Source organism: Lethenteron reissneri, chromosome 12, assembly GCF_015708825.2.
Source record: "Lethenteron reissneri isolate LAM-NWPU_2019-01 chromosome 12, ASM1570882v1, whole genome shotgun sequence".
In the NCBI taxonomy this organism is placed as follows: domain Eukaryota; kingdom Metazoa; phylum Chordata; class Hyperoartia; order Petromyzontiformes; family Petromyzontidae; genus Lethenteron; species Lethenteron reissneri.
Genome location: NC_083790.1, coordinates 11,637,470 through 11,663,520, shown reverse-complemented (window position 1 = coordinate 11,663,520; position 26,051 = coordinate 11,637,470). Strand labels below are relative to the sequence as shown.

Genomic DNA, 26,051 nt, shown 5'->3' with positions numbered 1-26,051 from the left:
TATCTTTCGACTTTTTTATTGCATGCGATAGTGTCACTGGGTTCGTTTGTTTGGCTCTACCAATTGTACAAACGGGGTTTACCTTTCATTGGTACAGGTGTCTGAACGGTACGCAGACATTTCTCGGCAAGCGAACACTAACGTTAAATGATCAGATTTCCTATCGACTCCCTATGTTAAAAGCGGAGTTGTGTTTCAGCCACATGTTTCCACAAACAAATTTATAACGTGTAATGAAATGTAACGCCACCATAAAGAACGACAAGAAAATTCCCCTTTTAGTTTGATTTATCGCCTCCACTCAGTCACACAGCCCTCGATCTCCACGTCCCGCGTGCCTTCCCCAAGTCAAAGATGTATGTTGAACAACTTTCGTGCACCGGACCGTTTAGTCTTAACAGACTGGCAAGTGCCGTTCGTTAGGGTCTAATGAAGCTATTCTTTGGTTCCTTCGTTAAAGTCACGTAGAAAGAAAAACGATAGAATACATTTTGATTGCAACACCAAGCCAATTGTCATCAGGTAGAAAACAAACCTAGTAAACTTAGAAATACAATACATTAGTCGACTAACACAACGGTCAACACCCTACCTGGTTGATTACGTTCTTCCAAAGATTGCTAAATTTGAGACAACGCAGACGTCGAATGAAGGTCGGCAGAGCAACACCAAGGGGTGGGGGTGGCCGGTACCATGCCTGGCGGCCTTTGCTTACTCGTGGCGATGTTTACACCCCGCACACCACGAACTTGTCTGAATTGTACCTAGGGGTGGCTCGAACCGTTTTGGATTATCGTCACCTCGTGTTGGCCGCGTGCGGGAATTGCACAGCAGAGGCCATCTGCTAAACAAACAGCTGCGGGCCGTGGTTCGGCCACTCACTTTGGGGTGCATTTGATCCGTCTCTACTCGAGGTGAACATTTTGCTCTTTGGGAGCACATTGGGTTAATTTAGAATTGCTCGCTACAGTAAATAGTCGCAAACATGTTTAAGTGAGATGTGCCTATACCTAGATCTGTTTTAAACGTTATGGGTATACTTTTGGAAGGCACTTTGGTAATAAACGGCCCGAATTGAAGGCTGCAACAAATGCGAGGGTATTTGGGGCAGCCCATCTTTAATGCCTTCGGATTTGCAACTGAAATAAGTTTGAATTTTTATTTTCTGAAGGATGGTAATTGGCTTATGCCAGGAAGCTGTTCCGCACTAAAAAAAATTCTCATACGTGACCATACTTCTGGCAGTGAGTGAACGATGCTGCTATACTAATTCAGAAAACCGACTTGGTAAATTTTTCAGTTCTGCAACTGGATTTACCTTGAAAGGAAAAACGACCCGACGGTACAGTACTTGCCAAGTAATATCGCTCTGCACATGGATTGACCTGCCCCTTTAGGCTGACACCATCTCGCAACTCGGCATATTTGGGAGTAAGGTCTGCCTGGTACAGCAAACCGTGTGCCTCCGTGTGTGCATGCACTAAATTTTTCCACACCCATGATTTTCCACCCATATGCTGTCCCAGGCTTGTAAATGTATCCATAGTACAGGATGCGCCTTGTTGCTCTTGCAGACAAGTTGGCTACCTCGATCTTGCACGCAAGCTCAATCGCTCAAATAGACGGGCCCTTTGAATGAAGACATCAACATTATTAAGCCCTTTGGTTAAATAATTTTGGCAGTTTCTAAAACTGTACATGCACTCTTTTAACTTGTCATTTCTGTTGATGCTGCCGCAGCTGCAACTCGCCTACGAACGGGCACCATTTCTACTTTTTACTGCGAGAATCTGTTACGGATATGGAGTTGTGCAGCACCGTGGGTAGGGCTCGATGCCTGTATGGCAAGCAGGAGGGAATTGCTCATTCCGCACCCTGCACAAGTGGTGAGAGACTGCTATTAAGGCAGATGTGGACATGTCGCGACCCCCAGTGGCTGGGGTTTTAAGAGATTTGGAGGGAGAAGGGATCGTGGACGGCTGGGTGGAATCGTGTTGCCTAAACTAATTGCAGGGTGTGGCTGAAGACGTCAGGTGTTGGTGAGCCACGGCAGGGGATGTGATGGGGGCCGTGGCATAATACCGTGGGGTGTGGGGATGCGGTGTTGGCAGGGTTGGGGGTCGAGGCAGTGGGGGGGTGTACCGTGAGAGGTGACTTGAGTAGCAGAGTAATGTGCGGGGACGGTGAGGGTTTACTTACGGTGCGGTGCGCCATAGTTTGTGCACACTGAAAACGGTGGGCGCTGGGAGGCTGAGGATAGTTTTGGCTTGGTTAGGCACTGCTGTTTGATGTTTTGTCATGCGGGGCTTGGGGAGCGGTGGGTAACCCGATCTCCCCAACCTGAGCTCCTCCAGCAGTGTGATAAGTCAGCTGGAATGCACGTGTCGCCTCGTGCCCGGGTGATTGTGGACACGCCCGCATTGTCCCAAGTGCCAGTGTGGCTTGGTAGCTATGAGACTCATTGTCACCTGGGGCCCAGGTGACGAGGAACGTACCGCTCGATTGTCCTGGGTGTTGTCGTTGCGTTGGGGGAGTTAATGGAGGGATGTATAAGGGGGTAGCCAGTGTTATCCTATTGCACCGTTAAGAATGTTTTTAAATCCTTTATATTAAGTTCGCTTGCTTGCTTAGGACCGTGCAAATCTTTCGGTCGTTTTTTAACCCACTTCCCGTGATCCAATCGAGCTGACATTTTCCGCACAGACTCGTTGTGTGTGACAATTAATGGTCGTGAAAATTTTTTTCCAAAATTTTACACTTTTTAGGACAAAAATATTATATTTATTTACCAATTGCTTAATGGTGCAATGCAATAATCTGACCCATAGGTGGCAGCCATCTCAAGCCAGAGGACGAGAGGACTCTAGCCGCCACGCATATAAAGGATTTATAGTGAAAAACGTTGTTTTTACGGGTTATACTTATTTTTAAATATCAAAGTACATGAGTGGGCCTCTCGAGTCTTGGGCTGTAGTAGCAGTACCAGACGCTCCATCTTCAGAGCCAACACGATCTGTAAGTATTCGGGGAGATATCCCGAGTACCCTCCGAGTTTGGATTCTAACCAATCTTTTAAAGTTAACACTCCAAATAGTTTAACATGTAGGTTTTCGCGACCAGTAGTACTATCCATAATATATGTATTTTTTTGGGTTAGACTGCGGTCTATAATACAGTTTTTTTTTGGGTTAAACTGCGAACCCAAAAAAAATCTATATGGATAACACTCCAAATTTATGATTTCCCCCCAATGTTATTGCTTTCCAGACTACCGCGCCTATTACTGTACCCTCGTCGTTATGTGGCTAGGAGTAAGGATCCACAAAACATCACAATTTAGAGGCACTGCACTCGCTGATGAGACGCTATATGCAAAAAAACGCAGTTTGTACCTAATCAATGTTGCTGTAATTGCGTACTCCCAGAAGGCAGTGGGGTTGAGACGGTTGTCAAGAAATGTTGACTTAAAGCTTTCGTCACTGCAGAAATTCATATTTTTTGGTTCTTTTGGTAAAGCCACGTAGATAGAAAAATAATGATAAAAATATCACGACGTTTCGATAGCAACACGAGCAATGGTCATCAGGTGCGGCATTGCCACTGTTGCTGTTCACATTAACACAGCTGCTGCAGTGGCAGTGGTGCGGCATCGTCATGTTGCTGTTCACATGAACACAGCTGCTGTAGTGGCAGTGGTGCAGCATCGTCATGTTGCTGTTCACATGAACACAGCTGCTGCAGTGGCAGTAGTGCGGCATCGTCATGTTGCTGTTCACATGAACACAGCTGCTGCAGTGGCAGTGGTGCGGCGTTATCATGTTGCTGTTCACATGAACACAGCTGCTGCAGTGGCAGCAGTGCGGCGTTGTCGCTGTTGCTGTTCACATGAACACAGCTGCTGCAGTGGCAGCAGTGCGGCGTTGTCGCTGTTGCTGTTCACATGAACACAGCTGCTGCAGTGGCAGTAGTGCGGCATCGTCATGTTGCTGTTCACATGAACACAGCTCTGCAGTGGCAGTGGTGCGGCGTTATCATGTTGCTGTTCACATGAACACAGCTGCTGCAGTGGCAGCAGTGCAGCATTGTCGCTGTTGCTGTTCACATGAGCACAGCTGCTGCAGTGGCAGTAGTGCAGCATTGTTGCTGTTGCTGTTCACATGAACACAGCTGCTGTAGTGGCAGTGGTGCGCCATTGTCAGTGTTGCTGCAGTGGCAGTTGTGCACTGCCCATGACTCTGGTTGCCGCTTATACCAAACCCTGTAAAATTTTGCCTTCAGAGGCTAACTCCTTTGCCTGATGACGACCGCGTGTGTTGCGATCGAAACGTCGTTTTTTGTTATTGTCTTTGAACGTATCTACGTGACTTAATCGAAAGACCCAAAGAATATGAATTCCTGCAGTCACGAAAGCTTTAAGTCTGAATTTGTGGGGAATAACAGCCATTTTCTATACGTTTGAGGCATAAGCAATTAGGAAATAACACTTACTACCCAGGAACAAAAAATAAATAAAAATTTGTTACGCATTGTTATCATTACGTCGACAAGTAAGCAGATTACTTTAATAAGCAACAAGAAATACGACGCATTCTACATGTTAACCCTCATTTTATGTCAGTGAGCACTAAATATGTCCGTCTCGTCGAATTTCAATGTTTCGCATTATCCTGATTGTGTTTTATGCGGGGCCACCACGTTGCACCGGACAATTGAGAGTCGAAAACTCTCACGCCTGGGAAACATGTCAATGTGCAGGGCGAATCCATGTGACGCGTGCCCATCACGCCTGCTGAGTCATGCGGACAGCAGATCGCACCATTGACATATTGAACCGAATATGTGACGATATTGAGCTGGAAATGGTGCACAAGAACAACAGCCTTAACATAAAACACAAACATGAAAGGCGACGTTTTGGCCAATGATCCTTCTTCAGAGCAAACACTTTGAGAGGCGCTTCTTCGCCCGTCTAAAACCCCCCTCCCGATATTTATTCGGAAGCCACTGGAGCTATGCAATAAAAAAAAACTACATTGAAAACTCGTTTTTTAAACAGTTTTGTGTCTGTTTAGTTTGTTGTCCTTTCTCCCGCACCTACGATTAGCACGGTTGGATAGGTACGGTGCGGCAGAAGTTTGCCACACACATACAGAGAGATTTGTTCAGTACCAGCAAACACCGGACCGAATTCGTCACGGAGTCTCATCGGCAGTCAGGCTCGCTTGAATCAATGCTGCGCAAATGCCGACTTTACAGGCAATACGGGGTCCTTGTTCGACGCAACATTATATAATACAAAACCAGCAAAATTATTGGCATCGTTATGGAGAATATAATAATGTCTCTGAACATAAAAAATAATTATATATCTATAAAAAACAACATTATCACCTCCAACAGTGGCATTCATCCAGTGTCAAGTATTCGCACATTACGACTGCAGGGGAACCTGTTCCCTAAACATAAACATGGAGGGGATGCAAGCTATGTTTAAATCCTTTATATTAAGTTCGCTTGCTTGCGTGCTTGCTTGCTTGCTTACGACCGTGCAAACCTTTCGGTCGTTTTTTAACCCACTTCCCGTGATCCAATCGAGCTGACATTTTCCACACAGACTCGTTGTGCTAGACAATTAATGTTCGTGAAAAAAATATTCCCAAAATGTTACACTTTTTAGGCAAAAAAAATGTATTTTACATATATTCAAATAGAACTCATTCATGGCTTTGACTGAACGTCACAGTGTAAGAGCCCAGAGCGTAACCCCTCCACAGGCCGTGGCGGAGTAGCGCACAGTTGGTAGCGCCCTCGCTTCCCATGCCAAAGGTGGCGGGATCGATCCCCGCGTCCTCCACAGGCGAATATATTTTTAAATCCTTTATATTAAGTTCGCTTGCTTGCTTAGGACCGTGCAAATCTTTCGCTCGTTTTTTAACCCACTTCCCGTGATCCAATCGAGCTGACATTTTCCACACAGACTCGTTGTGTGTGACAAATAATTTTCTTGAAAAAAAAAATTCCAAAATTTTACACAGTTTAGGGAAAACAAATTAAATATTTAATTACCAATTGCTTAATGGTGGCAGACAATCATCTGACCCATAGGTGGCAGCCATCTCAAGCCAGAGGACGAGAAGACTCTAGCCGCCACGCATATAAAGGATTTATAGTGAAAAACTTTGTTTTTACGGGTTTACTTGTTTTTATTCATAATTATTGTTCATTATCACTTTTACTCAACATCATCCGTACACGTCGCCAGTAAGTTTGATGTTAAATGGTCAAGAAATGATGGGAGTGGCAGCCAAATCATGTGGACGCACCCGATAGTGCGTAAATTAAGGAGACGGAGCAATGGAATCAGATTGCGTGCAGGCGCCGGGTCGATTATTACTTCTATATCGTGAGACTAGCTGTACTACCCGGCTTCGCCCGGGACTTGTATCCACCACGGCCGGCCGCCTTTGTCTCCCCAGTGGCGATGTTAATACGCCACACCAGTTACTCGTTTGAGGCTGAGTCGACCTATGGGAGGTTCAAATAATCTTGACCGGTGGTGGCCATGAGCGGGAATCGAACTCGGTTCGCCGGGTTGGTAGCGCAGCGTAGCGTTAACCACTACACCCACCGCTCCTCACACACACAGACGCACAGACACACACACAGACACACACACATAGACACACGCAGACACACACAGACAGACACAGACAGACACACAGACACACAGACAGCACGCTAACCACTACACTACCGCTCCCCACACACCACACACGCACACACACAGACACACACACAGACACACACACACAGACACACACACACAGACAGCACGCTAAGCACTACACTACCGTTCCCCCTACACAACACACGCGCGCGCGTCCATAGGTACACATACACGCGCTTGCTGCAGACACACACGACTGTCAGGGTGCGTACGGCAGTAAACGACTGCAATAATAAAGCGGCAATGCTGCGCGAGGAACGCCTTAGACCTGCAACACATTTGTGTAATGCGAGCGTAAACACACAAACACATACAAACACATACACACACATACATACACACACATACACACAAACACATACATACAAACACATACACAATACACACACACATACATGCAGACACACAGACACACACATAACACACATACATACACACACATACATACACAGAAACACATACACACACATACATACACACACACATACATACACACAAACACATACACACACGTACATACACACATACATACAGACACGCAGACATACACATAAACACATACAAAAAAAACCACATACATACACACACACATACAAACACACAAACACATACACACACATAGATACACACATACATACAGACACACAGACATACACATAAACACATACACACATACACATGACCCGGCTTCGCCCGAGACTTGGATCCACCCCGCCCGGCCTCCTTTGTCTCCCCAGTGGCGATGTTAATACGCCACACCAGTTACTCGTTTGAAGCTGAGTCGACCTAGGGGAGGTTAAAATAATCGTCACCGGTGGTGGCCGTGAGCGGGAATCGAACTCGGTTCGCCGGGTTGGTAGCGCAGCGTAGCGTTAACCACTACACCCACCGCTCCTCACACACCACACACGCACACACACACAGACACACACACAGACACACGCAGACACACACAGACAGACACACACACACAGACACACAGACAGCACGCTAACCACTATACTACCGCTCCCCACACACCACACACGCACACACACAGACACACACACACAGACAGCACGCTAAGCACTACACTACCGTTCCCCCTACACAACACACGCGTGCGCGTCCATAGGTACACATACACGCGCTTGCTGCAGACACACACGACTTTGAGGGTGTGTACGGCAGTAAACGACTGCAATAATAAAGCGGCAATGCTGCGCGAGGAACGCCTTAGACCTACAACACATTTGTGTAATGCGAGTGTAAACACACAAACACATACAAACACATACATACACACATACATACAGACACACAGACATACACATAAACACATACACACATACACATGACCCGGCTTTGCCCGGGACTTGGATCCACCACGCCCGGCCGCCTTTGTCTCCCCAGTGGCGATGTTAATACGCCACACCAGTTACTCGTTTTGAGGCTGAGTCCCTCCCTCGCCACTCTCCCTCCCTCGCCACTCTGCCTCCCTCGCCACTCTGTAGAGGACGTGAAATTTGTATGAATTTACCTCAGAGTGGCGTGTTGGGTGTCGAGGCCTAGCACCGTGCAGAGCCTCCCGCCTTGCCTGATTTTCCCACCCGGCGAACGCTGGGTACGGGTGCCGGTCCCCCCCCCCCCCCCCCGCGCTATGAAAAATGGCGTCCACCCCGCGGCGAAAAGTTGCTACTCGTTGCCAGGGGCAACCGCCGTCCAATGAAAGCGGCGAAGGCGTCGCTGGCCGTTGCCAGGGGCAACCGCCGTCCAATGAAAGTGCGTATGGTCCGAAATCTACACACACATACACAGACAGACAGACATGCACGATTTTATATATATAGATGACGAGAGACGTCAACGTCTTGGAGAAGGCCTTCATCCAGCAGTGGCTTAATTCTGGCTAATGATGACGAGGCATGTTGTCGCGTGGCCTCGCGTGTGGTGAGAATGCGTGAGTCCGGCTGAGTCGCCTTTGAAAATGAAGAAACATGAGCTTCTTGGCTCTCAATGGCATTTACTCGGGCACTTCAACTTCTGAACTTTCTTCTGAACATTAACGTCGGCGGGATGAGTGGTGTCCCACTGCGTGCGGTAGGCGCGGTGAGTGAGGGGCTTGGCCGTGTGATGTCCCTGTGGGGTTATGAGGAGGATGATTCGTAAGCTGGTGGTGCGTTACGGCATGAGCCAATGATGATACGGTTGTTTTTTTTTAAATGAAAATGTCCACGACGCTCCATGTAACCCGCAACAATTAACGCCCGTTCCTAGGACGTACTGTAACTGGATTAATTGCTTGGAAAAAAATTGAGTGCAAAAGATTTAGATCTTTGTTTCGACCTCATTTGGTGTTGCCGTGTTCTGCTCTCTGTTCGTTTGCCCTCGTGTTTGGTGTCAGCTTTGTTTATGCCACCTTACATTACATGTTGAATGTTACGCAATCGCATTTTCCGCTCTTTTTTTGCTGTGTAACCCAAATGTTCCTTAAAAAATGGACTCGAAACAACAATAATAATGACAATTTCTAAAGTGCCCGTACCATGGCAAGCCATTAAAGTCGACGGGATCTTACCTAATAACGAATTGGCATGTTCTGTATACGTGACAAACCTTACTAATTGATGTGTCGGGTGGTGGGGGGTGGGGGTTTAACGATACATCCCAAAAAACCCCTCTATTATAGATCTCACCTGGGTTAAATAAATGGAATGAATGAGTGAGTCGGGGCGCATGGTCGTGAGAAGGTAATGGAGATGCGAAGCGGGTAACCTGATGCCCAGGCGGCACTTACGATGGACAAGATGCCAGGTGAGTTGTCGATGAGGATGGTTGGTAAGGCGGGCGGGGTGTTTGCCGGGCATGGCGAGGGGGGGGAAATAGTCCAACAGCCGCAACAACATTCTTATATAAAACCCACAATGTCTGGCGCACTCTTTTGCGCGGCGGAGGATGACTGCACCGTGCGGTCTCCGTGCGTATAAAAGGGGCGCAGCTCACACGTTGTCCCCCCACCACCATCGATCTCGGGGTTGCAACAACTGGCAAGGCAGGACACGGCAGTGGCATTAATTCATAATTAGTCTCAGAGTGAGATAAAGAAAAGTAGCAATGGCAAAGCCACAAGTGTTTTTTGAACTGACTGCCGATGGTGAGGCGCTGGGCCGTGTCGTCATGGAGGTAAAGACCAAATGTTTTGTTGAAGATGTACGGAATGCGCATGTTTTGTGCTAGGTGTGCCCAGCCTTGACAACATTTGACCAATGCATTACACGGACTAGGTTCGTATAGGGTACACGTTCTTATGTCTGCGGGCTGTCGCGTGGTGGTTTTTTTTTGCACTTGCCTGTGATCACAATAACTTGGGTTTGATGCCTGGTCATGATGTGCAACACCACGTGGCAATTGGTGACAGGTGCCTGTCACTGAACGTGAGGTGGACCTTCAAGGTTGACTCAACCTAAAATGAGGACCAGGTGCGATGATCAGGTTGACATCATCACGTGGGAGACACGGGTGTGGCGCCGGCCACATGGCACAATCAGAACGTAACAGGCGACCGCGAGTTCTATCACCAGTGCAGGTCTTTTTTCCTGGATTATCATATTTGACGCGGGATTGTCCCAGGAATTCTGTAGAGCTTTCAAACTTGTACGTACCGCAGTATTTATTAAGCAGCCGACGCATTGGTGGACTTGCACAATAAAAATGCGCAATTTGCTAAACACTGCAATTTTTAAAAAAATACATTTCTCTCACTGCCAATCAATGAGTCTAAATCTGCCAGAGACAATTGAAGACGTAGCCTTTCACGACCAATATTATTCACTAGGGGTTGTTCGGGGGCGACTGCGGTGCCCCTCACAACCATTTACGGCCTTCGGCCAGGAAAGTCACGAAAACAATTGCACACGAACGACGCATTCACACAAGCACCCGATGCTCCGTTTTGAAGTTTTAAAATTAAACATCTTTCAATTGTATCATGTTTTGAATTAGATAACTTTATTTCTTCATTAAAAGCTTTTACCATTTGACATCTGGAGGACTGAATTGAAAACGACATTTCGTGTGAATTTTCTCTCGTCGTTAAGTCGATGGTCTTGCTGGGGGTTCGGTTCGATGCGGACTTTCACTAGTTTGGGATTGCGGGATCGAGATAAGGCGACACAGAGCTGCTGGCCGTGCGAGAAGACCGCCGTCTGCAGATCGATTCCAACGTAATCGAACGTCTGTCCCTGCGCCTCCGTCGTTCATGCAGAGGGCGCGTAGGTTTGCAGCGCCCCCTGCATGAAAACGACGGAAAGTGCAGCGTTCATCACAGGGAGATAAAGTTGTGCGCTTTAAAAAGAGAATAATGAATGTTGTTGGGTTAGATCACGTAAAGTGTACCAGCGTCATCATGATCAACAAGTGCAAGTAGTCACTTATCGCGAGCACAACTAGATTGATTGTATTGTCAGGGAATTAAAAAAAAAGAATCAGCATACCGGAGAAATCTGATGAGCTACAGAGCTATTATTAAATCCTTTATATTAAGTTCGCTTGCTTGCTTGCTTGCGTGTTTGCGTGCTTGCTTGCTTGCTTACGACCGTGCAAATCTTTCGGTCGTTTTTAACCCACTTCCCGTGATCCAATCGAACTGACATTTTCCACACAGACTCGTTGTGCGAGACAATTAATTTTCGTGAAATTTTTTTTCCAAAATTTGACACTGTTTAGGGGAAAAAATATTAAATATTTAATTACCAATTGCTTAATGCTGGCAGACAATCATCTGACCCATAGGTGGCAGCCATCTCAAGCCAGAGGACGAGAGGACTCTAGCCGCCACGCATATAAAGGATTTAGAGTGAAAAACTTTGTTTTTACGGGTTAATTTTTTACAATGCCGTCACACATGCCAACTAAGAACAAAAAGGGTGACTTTGGGTCTCCTAAAATAAAACCATTTTGGTCGCTGTCCGTGATTTGTCTCAAATTCGGAACTAGTTCGGCAGTAGTGGAAAATGTGTCAACTTACAATGCATAACCATAGCACCTTCGCGATGGCCTTTGCACTGGTTGTTTGAGCCTCAACCAATGACAATGAACCCGAAGGATGCCTCACCTTTGTACAGTCGGTAATGGGTGTATCTCAACAGAGGGCTCCGCGTCAAACTTCAACTGTGGAAGTCTTTCACCTGCACCTGGGTATGAAGGAAAAAAAACTTACAAAATTATTTTTATCGAATCTTAAGCCATTTGTATGTGAAGTATGGGAATTGACGGCAGGAACTTCTTGACGGGAACACACTTTTTATTAAATCTTTACGTGTCAAAATACAATGTGTAGTCTCCTTTCTTCCGACTTCACACTCCACTACTCTCGTGTAAACTCTAGGCCTCTGGCTACACACGATACCCTTCACTCGTGTAGACCCTATGCCTCTGGCTACACCATACACTCGACTCGTGTAGACCCTATGTCCCTGGCTACACACACTGCAGTCGGCTCGTGTAGACCTTATGCCTATGGCTACACACACTACACTCGCCTCTGGGTTACACAGAGTCCCGGTCCCGTTAGGACAGCGGGACTAGGTACCGCAGGGCCCTAGGTCTTCATCCCCGTCTTCATTCTTCGCTGGTTACACACTGCCCTCACGCCTGTGTGCATCCCCTTTTATAGCCCCTGCTCACGAGAGGCGGAGCTGATGCGTACTTCAACGTGAGCATCGCTCCTTAATGAACCAATCACGACGCACTCTCTCTACGATCCGTTTTCCCCAGCGCGTGTTAACACTCCTCCACCAATCACACCGCGCTGCCACCCGATCACTCCCTCTCAGCACGTCACCGGCCCACAGCCAATCAGTACCCCGTAACCCACGACCCCGCGCTGACCCCTGATCCTCCACCGTCAGCGCGCGTCACCACCTACACAGCCAATCATTACGCGCTGGCATACGATCTTTAATCCCAGCGCGTATCACCTCTACATCACCCCCTCCCACATAGCTTGCAGCCGGCCCGGCTGTTAACCAACAACACAACCTAACGTCAATGCAGTAACAAGAAACTCCACCTCTCAGTGTGCCCCGTAACGCAACAACAACAACACAACACAACACTTAAATATGAAGCAATATACAGCCCGACGAACAACACAATAAAAGCGAACACCGGAAAACGAACACAATAAAAGCGAACACCGGAAAACGAACGCGCCAAGTGTCTCTGTGACTAAACGCAGTGCCGAGGCGCTCCGGCTGCCTCGACTCCTCACGTGGCAGGTCACACAAAGTAGCGCGACCTAGCGCGAGTCCGTCTGGCCGGTCCGTCGTATGGGACGGGACGTTGGCGACCGTCCGGTGGCTCCGGCCGCTCAAGATCCGGCCGCCGGTGGTCGGCAGCTGTCAGTTCCGAGACACCTGGGAGCGGATCAGGCGGAGACATGTGAGGAGCAGGCAAAGACAATTCCCCCTCAGGGTCGCTGGTCACGTCACATGCTCGGCCCTCATGACACAAGGGGAGGCCATACGGAGGCGAGAACGGTTTCAGTCGGGAGGGGTGGACGTACCAACGGCGTTTTCCCCATTTTATCTGAACGCACTGGGGGCGTGCAACCCGCACGACCTCCACGGGTCCCCGCCACGGCTTCAACAATTTAGGCGACGTAGCCAAAGGTGCCTGCGGGCAATGCAGCCAGGCCCTGTCACCTGGTTCCCAATTGTGCACGGACACCTTCCGTGCCCGCAACCGCTCGTTTGCAATTTGGCGAGCCCGTGAATTAAGCCGTGCGGCCTCCCTTGCCTCTGTCAGCTTATGAATATTAAATTTAATATGCTCTGCCAATTTCGAATTAGCTCGTGGTGCGGACAGACCCAGCTGCGTTTCCATGGGCGGGTCGGCTTCCCGACCGTACATCAGATAAAACGGGGAAAATCCCGTAGCTGCATGGGGGGCCATTCTATACGCGGCGAGGACCCCAGGGACCTGCAGGTCCCAATCAACATGCGCCTCACACACCTGCTGGCACAACATAGAAGTCAATGTCCTGTTAAGCCTCTCCACCATCCCGTCCGTCTGCGGGTGGTACGGGGAGGTACGCACCTTCTTGGTACCCAACAGGTCGCACACCTCTTGCAGTAATTTACTCGAAAAATTCTTCCCTTGGTCAGTCAGCAAGCGTTCGGGAGCCCCCTTGTCCAGGACGTAGCCCTGGACAAAGGCGTCCGTCACAGTCGCCGCCGACTGGTTGGCGAGTGGCCACGCCATAGGCCACCGGGTAAAATATTCGACCCCCACCAACAGGTACTTATTACCCCTAGGCGTGACCGGAAAAGGCCCCAGAATATCGAGTGCAACGAGCTCGTTAGTGCGCGAGACCTGGATGGATTGCAGCGGTGGATTAGCTGGCACAGGCGGTGGTTTCCGTCTGGCGCACTCAACACAACCCTTCAGAATATTCACCACGTCACCCCCCATTCCCGGCCAATAATAGTCACGCTGAAGCAGGGCAAGCGTTTTGTTAACTCCCAAATGCAAGAGGCGTTCGTGTGCGGCCAAGACAACCTTCCCCCTCACAGCAGCAGGCACCACAATCGCATGCCGCCGGGACAAACTGTCCCATCTCATCAATAGGCCTTGCTTAAGCTCGTAGGAGCCAGTTCGGTCGTGGTTACCCTCGGAACCCCCCGTCTTGCGGCGCAATGCCAGCAGGGAGCTGTCCGCCATTTGGAGACGGCCCCACTCAATCAATGACATTGAGAGCAGCGAGTCCTGACCCCCAGGGGTAGCGGGACCATCCCCAATTGATGTGCTCGCGGCCGCAACCAACGCCTCCCTACCTTCCGTAACCGGCGGTTTACAGCGCGCCGATCCCGATAAGCACGCACATTTGTGACAAGGCAACAACCGCGACAGGGCATCGGCATTTGTGTGTCGCAAGCCTTTACGGTACGTAGTCGTGAACTGATAGTCCTGGAGGACTTCCAACCACCGCGACAATTGGCCCGAGGGCTGGGCGACCCGCAATGAATACTGGAGCGCTGCGTGGTCCGTCCGGACCGTGAAATGACGACCATAGAGATATGGCCTGAATTGTTGTACAAAAAAAACAATGGCAAGCAGTTCGCGACGGGTGACGCAGTAGCGCTGCTCTGCCGGCGACAACACCCTGCTACCATAGGCGACCACTCGTTCGACCCCTCCAACGACTTGGGACAGCACTCCCCCAATGCCCGTGTTGCTAGCGTCCGTGTCTAGCAAGAAGGGACTTGCGAAGTCCGGATAGCGCAAGGGTGGGGCCCTAACCAAGGCGTCCCGGAGGAAGCAGAATGCAGCCTCCTCCTCCGGTCCCCATCGGAACTTCACTCCTTTCGCCGTTAGAGCGTGCAAGGGTTTTGCAATGGTGGCAAAGTGCTCAACGAATCGGCGATAATACGAAGCAAAACCGATGAAACTGCGTACGTCTGACACTGACGTGGGCGTTGGCCACGAACTGACACAGTCCGTCTTCGCAGGATCGGTAGAAATCCCCGAAGAGTCGACAATGTGACCCAAGTACCTCACGGATTTACGAAAAAGGTGGCATTTGGCCGGTTTAAACTTTAATTTAGCCGATCGCATTCGCAAGAACACCCCCCTCAATCGCTGGAGGTGTTCTTCAAACGTTTTACCGAAAACAATGACATCGTCAAGGTAAATGAGGCACGTATCCCACTGCAAGCCCGACAAAACCAATTCCATAAGACGCTGAAACGTCGCCGGAGAGGAGTGAAGTCCCATGGGTAACCGGTTAAACTGAAACAGGCCCCCTGGAGTCCGAAATGCGGTCTTAGGCTTAGACTCTTCGTCGAGTGGCAACTGCCAGAATCCGGATAATAAATCAAGAGTCGAAAAGTATCGCGCACCAGACAATGCGTCGAGAGACTCGTCCATCCTGGGGAGCGGATACGCGTCGGCCACAGAGATCTTATTCAGGCGACGGAAATCGACGCAAAATCGCAGGGACCCGTCCTGCTTTTTAACGAGCACAATAGGTGCTCCCCAAGGACTGGAGGAAGGCGAAATAATGTCGGCTTCTAGCATATCGTTAACTGCCGACTGAACATGTTCCTTCTCAGCAGGACTCAGTCGGAAGGGATTTTGCCTGACCGGTGCCGCATCGCCCGTTTCAATGTGGTGGCGTAGCAGGTCCGTGCACCCAATGTCATACTTATGTTTACTGAAGACATCCGAAAATTCAATGAGCAACCCGCGCAGCGCACCCAACTGTACCGCTGACAACTCGTCAGAGTCCGCGCACAGCGAATCAACCCAATCGAGGTCCTCCTTCAATGTAACGTTTTCCGTGGGACTCGCATCCGCCTGCGCAACCAGCCTCTCCTCCGCAGGGACCCGCGCCACGTGAGCTAGCACGGTGCCCTGCTGAATGACGGCCGGCCGCGCACCAGTGTTTAAAACCATCACAAACGGATCCCTGTCTGCCCCCACCAAAGTGTGAGCCACCGACAAATCGAGACCACCAACAGCCCTATTAGAAGGACCCAAAAGCATGCCCTGTTCAGAGGCCTCCTTCACCCATGGCTTCCGCAACCGGAGGGGAATTAACATTTGTGAACCCGGGGGCACGTGCACGGTCTGTGTCGCTAACGCCTGTATGGTAGCGCACGCCGTCCGAATTTCATTAGGGCTCGTCAAAAATGAAATACGGCGACCCGATGGTAGTTCAATGCAACGTTGATCAATGAGAATTTTGATGGACATTTTTGCCAAAAAATCAGTGCCCAATAGACAAGGGACCGCCAGGGAGGACGAAACAAAAACGGGTCCCGACAATTTGATATCACCAATGCAAATGGACGCCCTAATCTGACCGATAATGCCCAATGATCCCCCGTTAGCGGCGTAAAATGGCACATCCACCGGAAGAAGCGGACGACATTGTACAGGGAGAATATTATAAATGAGATCCGATATAATAGTCGCCGATGCCCCCGTGTCCACTAACACCCTGACCTCGACCCCATCAATAGATCCGGTAACGACGGATGAACCCGCTGAGGCAGCCACTATTCTGTGCCCCAACTCCGACCATTTAATGTCTCCCCGGTCCCGGCCGAATCGCCCTCTCTGAACCGAATCCCCGAACTCTACTCGGCTCTCCCCCGCCACAACGCGACGACCCATATGTGCCGAGTATGCGGGCCGAGCATGTGAGGTGCCGCGACTTGCCGGGGTTTGCAGGGACGACTTGGGGCCTTGGTCGTCGTCCAGCCGAGGTCCCATGGCGCGCTGACGTGGGGCGCGGCAACCGGAGGCCACGTGGCCCCGGAGGCCGCAGTTATAGCAGGTGATGACAGTCGTCGGAGATCTCGGTTGCTCCAGCTTGCGGGCCGCTCGCAGAGGCGAACGACCCCCCGATCTCCAGTCCCCCGGTCGTCCCGCGATGAACGCCTCCTCTCGTGGGCTGACGACTTGGGGCACGGTGACAACTGGGCCCGGAGTTGAGGCCACGGCAGCGTTGCAGACGACTCCCTGTTTACGTTGAAGGACCTCGTGCGCTTGTATGCTTGTGGCGACCCGTAAGGATGAAATATCGGTCTCATCGGCCGTGTTGATGGGGACCCCCAGGTCCTGCGCCAACTTGAGCAGCTGCTCCAAAACCATGGCATCTTGGCCCTCCTCGTCCATACGAGGGAACGCGGCGTCGGCGAGAGCAAGCAACGCCGTGCGGTAGGCGAGCACGGTCTCCGTGTCCGCCTTCCGTCTTGCATAAAAATGATGGCGGCACGCGGAGGGAGGACCATAGACCTTGGCCATGAGAGCCAGCGCATCTTTGAGCGTGGAGCGGTCCGACCTGCGTGCGGACGTGAAGGCCGCGAGCGCGTTGTCATCCAGCATGGCAGGCAGTGCCCGCAGTGCCGTAGCGTCGGACCAGGCGGACATCTCCTGATGCGCCAAAAATCTGCGCTGAAATTGGCTCCAATCCCCGCCTTCCGCTTTGAAGGCTGACAACGTGGGAAGGCGCTGCTGAAAGATGAAGTCGTCCTCCTCCTCGTGCTTCCTCTCTGCCGCCCCGTCGGTGTGTAAGATGGCGGCCCCATCGGCGGGTGTGTGATGGCGGTCCGCCGCGCGCATTGGTGACGTCAGCGGGCGCGCATGGAGAACCGCTGCCACGTGGTGATGGCCGTTCCCGCCAAAAGTCGGTGCAGATGAAATGGCGGGCATCGCCAAATGGTTTTGGCGGGAATCTGCAGGGCGACCCTGCAGAACGTCGGCCGCCGTTCCCGCTCCTCCCGACGAGCTGATCTCCGCCAGGATGGACGCGGCGGCGAGCAGCAGCTCCGCCAGACGGGAGTGCGCTTCGCGAAGCACGGCGTCAGTCCCCCGTCGCTCGTCCGGCGCCGTCGGCGGATCCTGCCCCGTGGGCAACTCCTCTTCCTCACCCCCCGATGGCAGCTGGCCCGCGTCGTCGAGGTTGTCCCCGTGGTCAATCCCGTGGGTCCGACGGTTCCTCCTTGTATCCATGCTTGGAAGACCGTTTCACTTCTGACGCCAGTTGAAGTATGGGAATTGACGGCAGGAACTTCTTGACGGGAACACACTTTTTATTAAATCTTTACGTGTCAAAATACAACGTGTAGTCTCCTTTCTTCCGACTTCACACTCCACTACTCTCGTGTAAACTTTAGGCCTCTGGCTACACACGATACCCTTCACTCGTGTAGACCCTATGCCTCTGGCTACACCATACACTCGACTCGTGTAGACCCTATGTCCCTGGCTACACACACTGCAGTCGGCTCGTGTAGACCTTATGCCTATGGCTACACACACTACACTCGCCTCTGGGTTACACAGAGTCCCGGTCCCGTTAGGACAGCGGGACTAGGTACCGCAGGGCCCTAGGTCTTCATCCCCGTCTTCATTCTTCGCTGGTTACACACTGCCCTCACGCCTGTGTGCATCCCCTTTTATAGCCCCTGCTCACGAGAGGCGGAGCTGATGCGTACTTCAACGTGAGCATCGCTCCTTAATGAACCAATCACGACGCACTCTCTCTACGATCCGTTTTCCCCAGCGCGTGTTAACACTCCTCCACCAATCACACCGCGCTGCCACCCGATCACTCCCTCTCAGCACGTCACCGGCCCACAGCCAATCAGTACCCCGTAACCCACGACCCCGCGCTGACCCCTGATCCTCCACCGTCAGCGCGCGTCACCACCTACACAGCCAATCATTACGCGCTGGCATACGATCTCTAATCCCAGCGCGTATCACCTCTACATATGTGTCCACTGTATTGTCTAGTTAATTTTGCAAATCAGTCTAAAGGTTAACGATATATTACAGGCGTTTACAGACGGGATACAATGGATTTGAAACATTTAAAGACCTTTGTCAATCTACTGCTGGATAAAAGCCTCCCATTACCATACTTCACCACTCTGGTCAAGTCTGGGTTGAAGAAGGGATGGGAAATAGGATTTGGTTCGGATGTCACCCACCACTTATTTTAGCCCTGGCTGGGAATCAAACTCAGGTGACTTTTGGACCGCTGATTTTCTTCCAAGTGAACGTACTTTACAGACTCTAGGTTATGAATGTTGTACATGCGATGCGTTTTGTTAGTTTATGCTGGTTCTAAAGTCACCATGTACGGTTCATTTTGCATTGTTTAGTTCCTGTTTGTTTCTGTAATCAGGTTTCTTTGGTGTAGACAGGGCCCCATCGAAAATTGTGGACGCATTCCCCAATGCGTTTTATTCTGTGCCACATTAAACTTCCATTTAATCACTTTTTTGTAAATGAATAATGTGTTCAAAATGTGTCCTGTATTATTATGAAAATAACAATTAAATACAGCATCGTTAAATCATATTCAAATAAACAATACATTTTAATTCACATTTAGCAATACATTATTATACAGTACTCTGAACCCATGCCATTGCGTGCATTTCTCTTGTGAAAGAGACAAGCCTCCACTTGGCTTAAAAAACATATGACACTGTGCGCCACGGTAAGGAAAACGTAATCAAAATCTAAAACATCGTTTTTGCATTGCCTGTATTTGCATTGTTTGAATACATTAACGCCTACTCTGTTATCAGAGAGGGCAAAAAGCCAATCCCCCCCCCCCCCCTCATCGTTTTGACACTCGCATAAAAGATTCCGTAGATACGTCATTTGCATTATTTCCCCCCTGGTTATGAAACGTCCGCGAGTGACACACAAATAGAGTTGCAGTCGATGCCATTTGTCTTGGGAAGCGCGGGCGGTAACCGCCCCTCCGTGGCCCAGGGTCTGGGTGGGTTCTTGCCAAAGACCCTCTTCGCCTCGCGAAGCAAATTTTTTTGTCTGAGTTTGCAAACCGCTGCGAAGCGCACCAGTTGCGTGATGCACGAACGCGGCTCGCTTTGTCTGCCCACACCGGCTAACGTTGGCATCTTTGCCAGTGGTTGCGAGCGTTGCATATTGAACGCACATGAGTGAAATATACAATTGAAGCAAAACAGGCTTGTGGAAAAAGAAAAAAAACTTAGAGCCATTGAACAGACATCAAAGGCAGATTCTCGATTACTTGGCTTCCATGGGACGATTCCAAATATATATAAATAGTTGATAGTAAAATGGTGGGAACAGAGAGAACATTTGGTACTGGACTGCACATGGCAAGTTTGTCGTTTGTTTCTTTATCATCGATACTTCATCTTGAATAAGCGAACCTAAGAACATGATTATCTACATTTCTTCTTGCAATTTGAAAGTTACATAATTGTTCTCGGTTACATATACGTACTTCCGAAGGGTTTAATGTCATTTGGACTTTAGTCGTGCATTGGCAAGTTTCACCAAACTGATCATGTATTCGATAGCTATTGGAAATAAATGCGAGTGGTAACTTACACTGTAATGTATTGCCATGCCCTGTTTAGTGTGTGGGGGGGTCTGCGAGTTTTTACCAAAAAAATAAATTGAATGAACGAATGATGACGCACCAACCGCATACACATTGCATCTGCAAATAAAAACTGTGAAAGGTAAACCTGGCATATTTCCGACGCTGCCATTGCAAACCGGTATGTTTATCAGCACAGGTGTTCAGCGAGCCACATCTGGCAGTGTGCAGAAACGGCGCAACACAGTGGGAGCATTCTATTCGTTTGCTCAAAAGTGTCTCCGCGGGAATGGGATCATGAACACGCCATTGCCGTGCCTCCGAATAGAGACCGAGAAAAAAATCTGCAACGAACAATTAGCGGCAGGCGGATATTTTAAGCCGCTACAAGTTAAAATTGTGGCTTTCACGGTCGACTCTGACCAATCATCATTCCTCCAGCGTCGCTAAACGAGCACTGCTTTGATGGAAATCACACGTGGGGGCACTGACCTCTTGACACGTGACTGTGCGTGGAGTTTCCACCACTCTCTTGCCCGAGAGGCAGCACACGAGGCAAGTGCTGCCCGATGCTTCTGTTTCACAGCCACCTGGGTAACAATGCGCTGTGTGTGCGCGCGCGCGCAAGAGGCTCTTTGAAAAAGGAATGAACTTCAGCTGAGTGGTTGGGGGCGCTGTAATACAATAAAAGCTGACGGAAAACCCATTCCTGCGGAGGGAGCTGGTAGGAACGTTGGGTTGCTCGGCCAATGGCCAGGGTCAACGGCGGCGTGGTGTATTCCGCAAATATGCCCAACTGTAAGGGCGGGCACAAGCCGGCGTGAGTAGGTTAAACGTTGAATTTTATAAGGGCACCACGGGGTGACCAGCCCCTCCCCACCCAGCAACACCCCTCCCACCCCCCACCCAGCCCCACCCTCCCCACCCAGCCCCTCCCCACCCAGCCCCACCCTCCCCACCCAGCCCCTCCCCACCCTCCCCTCCCCACCCAACCCCACCCTCCCCACCCAGCCCCTCCCCACCCAGCAACACCCCTCCCACCCCCCACCCAGCCCCACCCAGCCCCACCCTCCCCACCCAGTCCCTCCCCACCCAGCCCCTCCCCTCCCTCCCCACCCAGCCCCTCCCTGCACGACGGACGGACACAATAATCATACTCTTAGTTCTTTCGGTAAAGTCACGTAGGTAAAAAATGATATTCAAATTAAAAATAAATAAAAATCACGACGTTTCGGAGGCAACACAAGTCTCCGTCATCAGGTGGGACCGTCGCAGCCAGATTTGTTGCATCAAGTGAGGCAAGGATTCAAGATGTAATCCCTTAAATGAATCCTTGCCTCACTTGATGCAGCAAATCTGGCTGTGACGGTTTGCTGCAGCAAATCGTGCTGTGACGGTCCCACCTGATGACGGATACTTGTGTTGCCTCCGAAACGTCGTGATTTTTATGTATTTTTATTTATTTAAATTTCATTTTTTACCAATGTGACTTTACCGAAAGAACTAAAAGTATGAATCCTTGCAGTCACGAAAGCTTCAAATCTAGAATATGGACACAATAATCCCCTGTGGACTGGTGGAACCAGTGGGTTCCTACCAGTATAAAAGCGGCGCTTAGCCAACCAAATAAAGGGACCATTGCGTGAGCATCTCGATCCGCGAATGAATCGTTGGCATTGACTGCATGTTGTTATTGATCGTGCTCAATGATTTGGCCACAACGGCGCCTGACGCCGCTCCCCGCTCTTACTCTTGAACGGGAATTTGTTTAAGTTTAAATACCTGCTTGTTGGTTCATGAATTCAGTTTACTTGCTCTTCGGTTTATAACCGCGGGTTTTATGCGCACCTGCCATATGGAACTTTTGAGGCCGGGGTTGATCGCTGTCACATTACTTGTGAACTTAATAGGAATAAATAGGGCTGCGGATGATAGTTGTTTGTTGTTGTGGACCCTCCAGCGAGGCTGTGAGGTAGCCAGGAGATGACAATGCAGAATTTGATTCTTGAATACGTCTCTGCGGAGTGTCGCATATTGTTGATTCTTATATGTGGACTTTACTGGTAGGAACCTCCTGGTTACACCAGACCACAGGGGATTATTCTGTCCGTCCGTCGTGCATCCAAAATGGTAGGGGTGGGGCTAGGTGGAGAGGGGAAGGTGGGGAGGGGCTGGGTGGGGAGGGTGGGGAGGGGCTGGGTGGGGAGGGGCTGGTCACCCCGTGGTGCCCTTAAACGTTTAACCGACTGTGAGGGCAGGCTTGTGCCCGCCCTCACAGTCGGTCATATTTGCGGAATACACCACGCCGCCGTTGACCCTGGCCATTGACCGAGCAACCCAACGTTCCTACCAGCTCCCTCCACAGCAGGAATGTGTTCTCTGGGTTACCCCAGCTCCCTCCCACGCGCAAAAAAACAGCGGAGCTGCAAATATCATCCGCGCTCCTCTGTGCAGCAAATCCAACATTCATCAGGGCATAATTTTGGGAGGTTTTTTTTCGACTACATGTATATTACATGCACATTTATACAGGATTCTTAATTTTTTAACACTTATATGGGACTATAATTTTTAATGGCAAAAAAACGGATAATACACTGCAACATGATAACAAATGTATGTTAATAGCATCACTGTCAACGCGTGCCTGGAATCTTCTCCAGGTGGCCTCCAGAGCCCGGAGGCACATTTATTGTGGTATTGTTGCAAATTCTCAGAAGTGTTGACATTGTTTTTAAAGCACCCTGTGAAGAGGCGCTACGATAGCAAAATGTTAACTCCCTCACCTGGTATACAGGAGTTTGTTGGTTCGATCCCGACCCTGACACCTGCTGTATATTTGGAGTTTGCATGTCTCTTTCTCTGTGGTCGTGTGGATTTTTCTCCGGCTCCTCCGGGTTTTCCTCTTCACATTTAGAATCAACTTTCATTTAGAGTATTTGGCTCCAATACATTTCAACATGACAAGGCACTCCGTTGAGATATCATTTGTGGCCAGGTCGCTTTGGAAAAAAGAGCTACATAGCTCAGTGGGCCCTTGCCTGGTAAAACAAAAGCAAACATAGTTTAAAATTAGCATTACATACAAAGGCAGGAGGCACGTGTCGCCTGCACAGGAGCGTCATAACAATGGGCAGCAGTTGGACGTCATCCTTCACGCGTGCGTCCCAGCTGACTGCCACTCCCATAGTGCTCGGTGCATAGTCACGGATGTATGAGCGCGACCACGCATCCCCACCACTTTGCCCAGTGGGCTTGTAGGACCACACTTTGTGAGATTACGCGCACATAGAAATGTTCACAAAGCTTCTCTCTGTCCAAATTCGTGTAAGACACTTCAGAATGTTATTTTTGGGAAGCAGCACCGGGGGACTGACTCGAACCGAGGGTCTCAGGTATGCTGACTCAGTGATATAACACAGACGTATTTTATTAGCCGTCTGAGCCACAAAACAGCATCATGTTTATGGTCATCAAGTTGTGTCTGATGTCAGCTTTATGACTGGTGTGATATTGCATAAGCAGTCGTTATTTTAGAGCCGCTTGCACGCTGCAATTAAATTTGGTTTCTTTTCAAAAGAGTTAGTGAACCTTCAACTGCCGGCCGCGGGACACTATCCAAGCAACTGCAGGTGCACTCTCCTCTTGGCATCTATCCGGCCTCCTCCACCACAAATCTCCGTGCAAGCTCCTCCATCAAGCACCCACCATCAGAGCTCTCAAAGAGCTGGATTTAAGCCCATTTTGCCACTCGGGAGTAAAATGGTTCTTATGCAACAAACTTGGATAATTTCATACGGTGATTAATGCACAAAAGATGCCCGTGCTAAACAGATTGGGATTTGTGTTTTATTTGGCGACACGTGTACTTAACTACGTGTGTCCAATCAAGTGAACCCTAAGTTTGCACCAGAGGGCAGACTGTGAGGCCTGAAAAGTGGCTGTCGACAACGTAACGAGTGTTCGACACAATGTGAGTCACACACAGGATTCTGCTTGCACGGCGAAGCCACGAATCTACCAACGAGAACTGTTCAAACACACATTGAGGCTATTATTAACGTGCATTTGTGACGTATTTGTTTTAAGTTATTTATATATACAGTATATAATAATATTTGAGAATAGACAACGCCACTATTTAAACACATATTAACATTATTGTTAATATGCATATTTACTTTATTGTTAATAGTGTTAATATGCATATAAAAATATTGTTAATATGCATTTTGTGACGTGTCTATTTTTTTTATATATATCCAGTATGTGATATTTGATTTAAAGTGTTTTAGTGTTCTGATGGGGATTGGAGGGGTGTGGGTGGAGCTCATCACACGCGACTGGGTATGTGGCGGGTTCAGAGCGCGTCTGGGGACCGACCCGGGCCTATCGTTCCCCCAAGGGACTATCAGTTTCATTTATTTGGTATAGCCCTGTGAGCCATTCGGCTCTTGAATCGGATGCAACCGCAACAAACAAAAAACAAAAACATGAACAAGAAAACATCTTAAAGTAACTATGCGCAAACAGAAAAATCCAGGAAAAAACTGCAAAGTCTTCCAGAAAAAAAGCACCGTACACCAACGCTGTGCAAAAATCCCAGTGGGATGTAAGTCAAACAACAACAACAACCACAAGACAACTTAGATTAACTCCGTATTACAACAAACAAACATGGCCAAACCAAAACACTTTTCGGATCACCAAAATAAAGCCATAAGCAAATTGACGACCACTTTTCTGTCAAGTGACCAGTGGTTGCCCTACGCGGCAGGCTGGCTCCCACCGTGGGAATGTGAGGATTTCCACCACCGCCGACTGGGCTGCCAATGGAAATGAGTGCCACGGTTCTGCTCGTTTGGGCAGGCAGACAACGCACGCACACACAAAAAACTTCAGTCGCAAACAGATAGTGGGACGAACCTCTTAACGGAGGCGCCCTATGATTAACTGTTGTTGTTGTTTTTAACGGATAACAGTTCTTCGATGCTGTATGCAATACTGTCAACAACCGATAACAAATCAAATAGAATGCTGATTTTTTATCACGGAAAATTGTCTGAAAGCTCGGCTAACGCACAGCATGGCCCCTAATATCACTGCTGAGTCATTGCTCGTAAGAGGTTTACTTCATATAACCTACACAGTGTGAGATTTGCAATGACAAGCTGCTACATTAATAAGCAGCAGATATGCTGAAGTATATCGTATGTCACATGCGGGATGTGTATTTTGTTGTGGTTAATAACAGTGCGATGGGAGGGAAAACGAGACGAGCAATGCCCACTCCATACCATAGGGTAATTTTAGTTTCCCGTTCCTGAGCAACGTCACGAAGCCAGCAACAAACAGCACCATAGAAGTTGTAGTTGATATGAGAGCTGATACCTTTCTCGAGTTGAGCGGCGATGTTCAGAGTCTGGGAAAGAGCTGACGAGAAGGCAT

At 49.4% G+C, this 26,051-nt stretch overlaps 1 protein-coding gene across 1 annotated transcript in view; it reads left to right on the top strand.

Annotated features, from left to right (window-relative positions):
* Positions 1 to 9,753: 9,753 nt before the first annotated feature.
* Positions 9,754 to 26,051, top strand: part of LOC133341904 (peptidyl-prolyl cis-trans isomerase-like) — a 38,196-nt gene continuing 21,898 nt past the window's right edge. Inside the window, 1 exon segment of the mRNA XM_061550724.1 lies at positions 9,754 to 9,889. Coding sequence (XP_061406708.1) covers positions 9,821 to 9,889 — 69 coding nt within the window. The 5' untranslated portion in view covers positions 9,754 to 9,820.